This window comes from Salmo salar, chromosome ssa10, assembly GCF_905237065.1.
Source record: "Salmo salar chromosome ssa10, Ssal_v3.1, whole genome shotgun sequence".
NCBI classification, from domain to species: domain Eukaryota; kingdom Metazoa; phylum Chordata; class Actinopteri; order Salmoniformes; family Salmonidae; genus Salmo; species Salmo salar.
In genome coordinates, this window is record NC_059451.1 from 97,011,576 (window position 1) to 97,020,986 (window position 9,411).

The 9,411-nt window shown below is 40.9% G+C and overlaps 1 protein-coding gene across 1 annotated transcript; it reads right to left on the minus strand.

Moving 5' to 3' along the window:
- Nucleotides 1-4,747: 4,747 nt before the first annotated feature.
- On the minus strand, nucleotides 4,748-8,069 carry irf7 (interferon regulatory factor 7). Its single transcript, NM_001171850.1, is given in 10 exon segments — nucleotides 4,748-4,918; nucleotides 5,151-5,266; nucleotides 5,487-5,688; nucleotides 5,929-6,134; nucleotides 6,322-6,471; nucleotides 6,622-6,673; nucleotides 6,844-6,947; nucleotides 7,094-7,265; nucleotides 7,516-7,672; nucleotides 8,032-8,069. Coding segments are annotated over 10 exon segments (1,368 nt in total).
- Between the last annotated feature and the right edge of the window lie 1,342 nt (nucleotides 8,070-9,411).

Genomic DNA, 9,411 nt, shown 5'->3' on the forward strand with positions numbered 1-9,411 from the left:
ACAGTGAGGCGAAGACTTTTGGAGGATGGCCTGGTGTCAAGAAGGGAAGCAAAGAAGCCACTTCTCTCCAGGAAAAACATCAGGGACAGACTAATATTCTGCAAAAGGTACAGGGATTGGACTACTGAGGACTGTGGTAAAGTCATTCTCTCTGATGAATCCCCTTTCCGATTGTTTGGGGCATCTGGAAAAAAGCTTGTCCAGAGAAGACAAGGTGAGTGCTACCATCAGTCCTGTGTCATGCCAACAGTAAAGCATCCTGAGACCATTCATGTGTGGGGTTGCTTCTCAGCCAAGGGAGTGGGCTCACTCACAATTTTGCCTAAGAACACAGCCATGAATAAAGAATGGTACCAACACATCCTCTGAGAGCAACTTCTCCCAACCATCCAGGAACAGTTTGGTGATGAACAATGCCTTTTCCAGCATGATGGAGCACCTTGCCATAAGGCAAAAGTGATAACTAAGTGGCTCGGGGAACAAAACATTGATATTTTGGGTCCATGGCCAGGAAACTCCCCAGACCTTAATCCCATTGAGAACTTGTGGTCAATCCTCAAGGGGCGGGTGGACAAACACAAACCCACAAATTCTGACAAACTCCAAGCATTGATTATGCAAGAATGGGCTGCCATCAGTCAGGATGTGGCCCAGAAGTTAACTGACAGCATGCCAGGGCGGATTGCAGAGGTCTTCAAAAAGAAGGGTCAAATATTGCAAATATTGATTCTTTGCATCAACTTCATGTAATTGTCAATAGAAGCCTTTGACACTTATGAAATGCTTGTAATTATACTTCAGTATTTCATAGTAACATCTGACAAAAATATCTAAAGACACTGAAGCAGCAAACTTTGTGGAAATTCATATTTGTGTCATTCTCAAAACTTTTGGCCACGACTGTATACACGCATGACTAAGTTGATTAGGTTAAAGTGTCTGCTAAATGGCATATACTTTATTATAATTTCCCGGGTATTATTTTGGTGCCTCAAAGTTTTTATCTAAAGTAATTACAGAATATCTTTAAATGCTCGCTTCACAGTGTTACATCAAACTCAACCCTACCAATCAAGCATCTTTGTCCAAACAGCCTTCACTTACCCTAGAATGTGTTATCTATGTTAAACATTATCACTTTTACCTAGCTGCGGTGCTATGACAAGACAGCATTACTTTAAAAAAAGTGCAGTAGACTAAAACAGGCCAGTGACTGACTAGTGACTAGTACTAGCAGTGGAAATCTCTGCCTGCAAAGTGATGGCATTCCTAGATGAAACCAGTGTTCAATACAGTTGGTCCATTTTCAGTATATTCTCTAGCTAAGGAAATCAGTCAATTGAAATAAATTCATTAGGCCCTGTATGGATTTCACATGACTGGGCAGGGGTGTAGCTACTGGGGAGCAAGGCCCAGCCAATCAGAATGAGTTTTTCCCCACAAAAGCACTTTATTACAGACAGAAATACTCCTCAGCACCCCGCCTCTCCCTTCAGACGATCCCGCAGGTGAAGAAGCCAGATGTGGAGGTCCTGGGCTGGTGTGGTTACACATGGTCTGCGGTTGTGAGGCAGGTTGGACGCACTGCCAAATTGTCTTAAACAACATTGGAGGCAGCTTATGGTATAGAAATTAACATTACATTCTCTGGCAACAGCTCTGGTGGACATTCCTGCAGTCAGCATGCCAATTGCACGCTCCCTCAAAACCTGAGACATCTGTGGCTTTGTGTTGTGTGACAAAACTGCACATTTTAAAGTGGCCTTTTATTGTCCCCATCACAAGGTTCACCTGTGTAATGATCATACTGTTTAATCAGATTCTTGATATGCCACACCTGTCAGGTGGATCGATTATATTGGCAAAGGAGAAATGCTCACTAACAGGGATGTAACGAAATTTGTGCACAAAAGTTAAGAGAAATACATTTTTGGTGCGTATGGAACATTTCTGCGATTTTTTATTTCAGCTCATGAAACATGGGACCAACACTATACATTCATATTTTTGTTCAGTGTATAATATACAATGGGGGTTGGCAACTAGGTTTGGCCTCCAGCCAATTTGTTTCTGAGCTTGTAGCTAGTTGGCGAGCCAGAACATAATTAGCCTATTAGCAAGTAGCCTACTAGCTGCCCAATTCATAGCCCTACACTACACATTTAACACATGCGGTTAGTGGGCTAATCAATTCATTGACAATAACATAATAATGTTGATCTAATTACAGTGGTAAAATCACCAATGTCTGTATTAATAGGCCTACCTACTCTATTAAAATAGATTCATCTTACCAGATTTCTCCAATGCCAAACCAGTGTGTCTTGTTTGTAACAAAACTGTCGCTTTTTGCAAATAAATCAATCTGAGATGTCATTGAATCTATTATGAAGCAGCTTGGTCTCAGAGCATTTCGTATTATTCTGTATGTAAATCCGAGATGCTCCATTTAGTATGATATGTTACGTTTCGTAGGGTATGTATTCATTTGTGGATGTCCATCACCCATTTCGTATGACATGTTACGAATTACAATTCATATTATATGTTACGAATTAGCAAAAGGTACAATATGTTACGAATTTTCAAAACGCATACAATGTTACGAATTTGAAAAACGTATGATAAGTTACGGATTCTAGCTTGGTGTCTAACGTTAGCCAGCTAGCTAACGTTAGCTAGGCTAGAGGTTAGGGTTAGGGGTTAGGGTTAAGGTTAATCCACCACAACCAGTCACCCTACTTTATTTTTTGCCTTAATGTATTACATGAATGGTGACCACAGCCCTTTCGAAAATACATTTAAATCATGTTTTAATGCGATTCTTTCCACTCTTCCACACTTCATGTATTCAATATATTCAATTTCAAATGTAGCTCCTAGTGCGGCTTTACTTCCGGCTATTATGACACATCTGGCAGTTCCTTATCTGTATGTACCTAAACACTAGTTAGGGGGCATGATGACGTACAGTACTAAAGTAAGCAATAAACAGTAAACATCCCATAAATAACTGTTGTAGAGATTGCATTGAGACAGAAGCATTTGTCATGTCATGTAAAACAACGTTGGGGTTCCCGAGTGGCGCAGCGGTTTAAGGCACTTTATCTCAGTGCTAGAGGCATTACTACAGATCCTGGTTTGATTCCATGCTGTATCACAACCGGCCATGATTTGGAAGCATAGGGTGGCCTACAATTGACCCAGCGCCATCCGGGTTAGGGTTTGGCAGGGGTAGGCCATCATTGTAAATAAGAATTTGTTCTTAACTGACTTGCCGAGTTAAATAAAGGTAAAATGAAACAAGGGATGAACCAGGTTTACCTAATAAAGAGTTTATTGGTCCTATTTTGCATACTATACAATGTGCTGTTCAATGACAATAAAATAGTTGTTTGCTGAGTTTCAATACAATAAAATACATTTTTCAAGAAAAAATAATAAGAGAAAACAGACTGAAGGATTGAGCGACCAAGACAGGTTTAAAGTGTGGCCCACAGGGACAGAAGCTGGGAATTCTTCAGTAGAAGAGAACAGACCACTAAATGAGACACTCAATACTGACAGGCTGATTTGATGTTCACTTATTAAATACCTATCCCACAAACAGTTGTAAAACAATGTCATATTCTCTGTTAACCTAACAAGAGAAGAATGGCCTCGCCTAGTGCATTACACACTGATAGCAATATGATACATAGATTCATCATCAGAATAATGTAACACTATCAACATTTGTCTGACTTTTAAAGAGGGTTAAGCCAAGGCCTTATACCTTTTAAAGGGTTAATAAATTATGTTATGATAAACTGTAAGGTCTCCTCTTCAGGAGACCTCTGTGTGTGTGTTAAAACCTGTTTTGAGTGTTGTGACCTTCAGACATTATCAGAAGGCATCTACATTCAGACTCCTCCTGTCTGGATCCCACCGTGGTTATCTGGTTTTCTGAAAACACAAAGCTGCCACAGACCTGATGAAACCAGCCACCTGTCAGAAGATGCTTACTCGTTCACCTTGTCATGACCCTATACTTGTGATGAAAGGTCAAGTTTCGGTCAAATCCACTTCTGAGTTTTTACTTGCTGATAAGATGGTTCCTGCTGTCAGGGGGAGGTTAGATTTATTAAAATGTTGTTGCTAGGGAAAGTTACGTAAGGGGGATTGGGGAGGCTATATGAGTTACAGCATGTCTTAGACATTTTGCAGAACTTGGGGAGAAACTATCATATACTGTTATACTGTACTCTGTACCAACTTCTGCCTACAAATTGTATTACTAAAGGAGTATTTTTTAATACTTAAACAAAGAGTCTGTTTCCGTTCCATTACTAATGTATGTTTGATAATTATATAGACCTGATCATTTGTTGAAGAAATTGACCAACACTTTCAAATATCTACACATTTGAATTGTACATATAATTACAGATCAGATAATTTACAAATAATTGCGTCATATATACTTTTTGTAAAAATGTTTTTCCTGAGGGAATATTAAATTAGTGATATAGCTAATCAGTAGAGTAATGGACCAGTTAAATAAACAAGACCTAGCTGAGGTCTATTAGATACCAGTCTTGGTCTAGAAGTAGAGTAAAGTAACACAACCAGGGTTAGGGACACAACCATAGGACCAATTTGGGATAGGCCCAAAGTGCGTGATTGGGACAGACCCAGAGGTCTATTTAGTACTAGTCCTAGATAGGCTGGGTGGGTTGGTGGGTGGAGATGTGGTACGATTGGTGGTCTAGAAGTATTGCCCCATGGTGTGCTCTGGGCCGTCGGGCCAGGTGGCACTGATAAGCTCCATCAGGCTGTTGTGGTGGGAGATCTGCAGGCTGATGTTGTCGTTCTGGAGGGAAGACGCCCCCTCCCCCTGGGCCACCTCGTGGAAGTGACGACAGATCAAGGGAACCACCTGGGAAGCGAAGGGGAAACGGAGAGAAGGTGGGACGAGAGGAAAGTAGAGGAGAGTGGAGGGGTAGGGAGAGGAAAATATTTAGAGAGAAGAGATTTATAAAAAAAAAGACATATGCAGTAATTGCATTAGATTACACACAATAAATATTAGTTCATAACCAATTTGTTCTATGTTACTCTAAGCTGGCTGTTGCCTTGATGGTTAAAGCTCAAGAGAGAGAGATTTTTACCTTGACAATGATGAGTTTCTTCTCCAGGGGTTTTCCGTCTGGGAACTTCTCTCCAAAGCACATGTGGATGGTATAGTCAGGAGAGCCTCCTCTGTTCTCCTTAAATGCTATCAGATCTAAATGGGTTCATAGATGTCAAAACACTGACATTAGACAAATGGACAGAGGATAGCATTATACTGCTTTGTGTCTGTCTCTGAGAGATATGTGTGTGTGTGTGTGTGTGTGTGTGTGTGTGTGTGTGTGTGTGTGTGTGTGTGTGTGTGTGTGTGTGTGTGAGCTGATTCTTCATAGCGGTCTTCATTGTCTTTGTGTAATCCGGTGAGCCAAACTTACCAGTCATGTACTTGTCGAAGCTCAACAGTTGTACCATTTCATTTTGGGGCATCTTCCTGGGTTCAGGGTGTGCCTCTCTGGGGTCACTAGTACTGGAGAACACATGGCATTTGTCCTGCCGGTAACCATAGATACCCGTGTTTCGTACCTCCAGGAGAAGACCCCTTTGGACGCTCCCTAGGATGCGGTTGGTGTATTCAATCTGGTGGAAATGAAGGCAGAGGAAGAAAGAGGTACAGAGAAGTTAGTCTGGGATTTAAAAAATAGTTTTTGCTTGTCATGTTGCTAAGACTTGTTGTTAGTGTTTCTTAATGCTATGTGCATTGCTAGTGAATGACCAGTCAGTTTCACTTGTATACAACAAAGACACACATTGGAATACCACAGGTATGTACACAGAACGCCAGATAGTAGTGCAGGTGAATAGTAGCAGCACCCCTACCTGTTTGTGGTCTAGCAGGCCGTCAGTGCTAGGGAAGCAGAGGGTCTGGGCGTTGGGCTCAGGGATATCACACTGGTAGTGGAGCTGAACCAGGGGGCCTGACACCTGGGTCTTCAGCATCTCTCTCCTCCTGTAGGAGATGGTGATCTCCAGGTCACAGAGAGACGGCTGGGCAGCAGGCAGGTTGAGCAGGGCATCCTGGTTAACTGTAGGGAGATGGGAGAGTTCATCAAATAGGTCACATTTTACTACATGACTGAAATTCACTTTATTTTACGCTACAGAAATGACTAGAACTACATGGTAAAACGGTATTTACACAATAACAACAACAACTTCTACGTATGTATTTTTCCTTTTTTATTGACTTGTGGATGTATGGACCTTGCATACCGTGGTCGTATGGCTGCTGTATTGGTACTGGGACTGGTGGTGGTGAGTGGTTCTGGGAGACTGGCTGGGGCTCTGTTAGAGGCTGGAAGGGGTAGCAGTCTTCTGGTACCACTGGGTGGTGTGTGTGTATATAGTTCTCTGCCCACTCCTCTGTGGAGAAGAAAAAAAGGGAGATTTGAGAAAACTGGTCTCTTATCTCATAAGAAAGCTTTCTCAAGAAAAAAATATACTTTTTGTGTGTGAGTAATAAACAACCCATTGTAAGGGGTTGACTTTCTACAGGTGGGAGGTGTGCTGTACCAGTATGTTGGTTCAGGTCTAAGGTGTTCACAAGCTTGAGTAGATTATCATGCTGTTTGGAGAAAAAATACATTCACAGATTTGAAATGGTTTGATAATGAATTTGTCCTCAAAAAATACTAAACAAGTGAGAATAGAACAGAATAAATAGAATAGTGCTTTCTAGGAGGGCAGAATTGGACAACCAGCTCCTAGTTCAATATAGATGTAATATTGCTGTACCTCCATGCCTGGGGGGGTGTAGCCTGTAGAGGTGAGAGAGCTGTGGATGTCAATGTCATAGTCCTCCACAGCAATTTCCTCTATGTGTGGGCTCCCATAGTTAGCTGTAACAAGAAGACATAATCAAATTAAAGTTGGGGCAAGAGGAGACTTGCGTTGGCTAACTGAGCTTGGCTTAGGCTTTAGCACAGTGGGCTAACACAGTCTTGTGACACTTTAGATACATTACAAAAAGCCGTATCGATCATACACTCATTGTTGATAATCAGGTAGACTTTATGGGGGTCGTCTGAGTCCTTGGAGTGGTCTTCCACCATCATGAAACGCTTGGTCAGGTTGTTCAGTACACAGCGGAAGTTAGTCTTCCACTTTGCCTTGTCATTGGGATGCGTGTTGATTTTACCACTGACCACTGCCCATGCCTGTAACCACCAAAGAATTTGGAAGTTTAATTTCTGAAATATCCTGTAGCTAGGAGGCAAAATAATGCCAACTGACCAAACCTGTCAATATAACAATGATGAAAGGCGAATTGAAGTGTCATAACAAGTTAATAATATATTTGTATAACATTACAATACCTTGACTCAAGACCTGCAGTTTGCAATCAAACCACAGCCTCTATTTCCTTGAAACTCTTCAAAGCACTACCTTCCACAATGTAAGCCTTACCCTGAATATTTTACTGTCGTCCTCGCAGCAGTCCTTCCTAGAGATGTGTTTCCACGGGACTCTGAACTTGTTGTTGCCCACAAAATACAACCCGGCGTATTGCCCGGTCCACACCTGTTCTATCAGCCAGTCCGCAAACTGAGGTTTGGGGTTGCGGCTGGAACGTACAGAGAGGAAGCAGATACATACTTCAGAAAAGAGACAGTGGCTGAAACATTGGTGAGCGAATTGTCAATGGAAGAGCACTTGTTAATTTTACAGAGAGAGTGAAAGGAGAGAGGGAGAGAGACTGTATCATTGCACTATACATTCAACAATCAATTCAATCGGTAGGGTACCATGGTTTTTACAGTAGAAGCACACTACAATCACTAGTAAGCATAGCCGAGCTCATTGGAATATCCATTCCTAACTCTATTTTACGGTAACTGTTATCAGTAACTATAACTAGCCTTCTAGTCTGCATATTGCGAGAACATATCTGTTTACCTCACGTGCAAATATGAAAAATATTACCTTTGCATCGTTAATGCTGAGCCACGTACTTCTGTCATACAATGGAAGTGTACTACTAAGTGTTTTTGTAATTGTTTCCAGGTACATTGCTGGGCACAAGAATTTTTATAGGCGTCATGATGTCAGATAGAGGGAGTTTCCCTGGACAGAGAGGAGGAGGAGATTAATTTAACATGGTATTTCCGACGGTACTTTAATATTAAAATGCATGTATGTGTATCCAACTCATTGGTTTGGTATAATAATGGGTGTTACGCGATGACAAACGCCAGTCTGAAAGTGAAAGTTAGTCTGCGAAACAATCTTGTCACCAACTGATGATGAAACAAACAAAGCAGGCAATTTCGCTCTCACACTGAAGTTAGCAATCAAACTGTGTCAGGGTCAAGACATAATAGGATGTATGACAAACATGTATTAAATCAATCTGACTCTTATACAGAGAGATCAGCATCGATTTCTATTTTGACAACAGGCGTGTAGATAGAACGCCTCACTGAAGTTGAAATGCCATCCACCTTGTTCTGGAGTTTTGTTTTGGATATTTATACCTAGATATGAATTGATTTGGGACTGGGTTTGGGAAAGCATGTCGGCTAATTATAATGTATCAAAATCACCAGTAAGATTACATTGCGGGGGAATGAATGACCCATCATTTACTCACGTCAATACACCTGTAACATTCCATTTAGCTGGTTTCTTTAGAATTTCATTCAGATGTGTGTCTTATGTAAATGAATATCCATGAGTGGAAATTCCTCTATGGAAAACTAGCCAGACTACTTTGTTGCTTTGTTAGCATTGTAACCAGTGTCAACTGTAGTCACTATTCTGTTGGTCCTTTCATTGCATTGATATTGCACAATACATCCATAAACCAGGGAACTTCAGGGGATTACAGGCATGGCCTACAAGACAAATGCCCTTTAAAATGCAACTGTATGTATCAGTGATCTACAGTGCATTTAAATATTAAGACCCCTTCGCTTTGTCCACATTTTGTTACATTACAGCCTTATTCTAAAATTGATTAAATAACTTTTTTCCCTCATAACTCTACACACAATACCCCATAACAACAAAGCAAAAACTTTAAAAAAAACAACATTTTTGCAAATGTATTAAAAATAAAAAACAAATACATGATTTACATAAGTATTCAGACCCTTTGCCATGAGACTCGAAATTGAGCTCAGGTGCATCCTGTTTCCATTGATCATCCTTGAGATGTTTCTACAACTTGATTGGAGTCCACTTGTGGTAAATTCAATTGGTTTAACATCATTTGGAAACAAACTATAGTTTTGGCAAGTCGGTGAGGACATCTACTTTGTGCATGACACAAGTAATTTTTCCAACAATTGTTTACAGACAGAT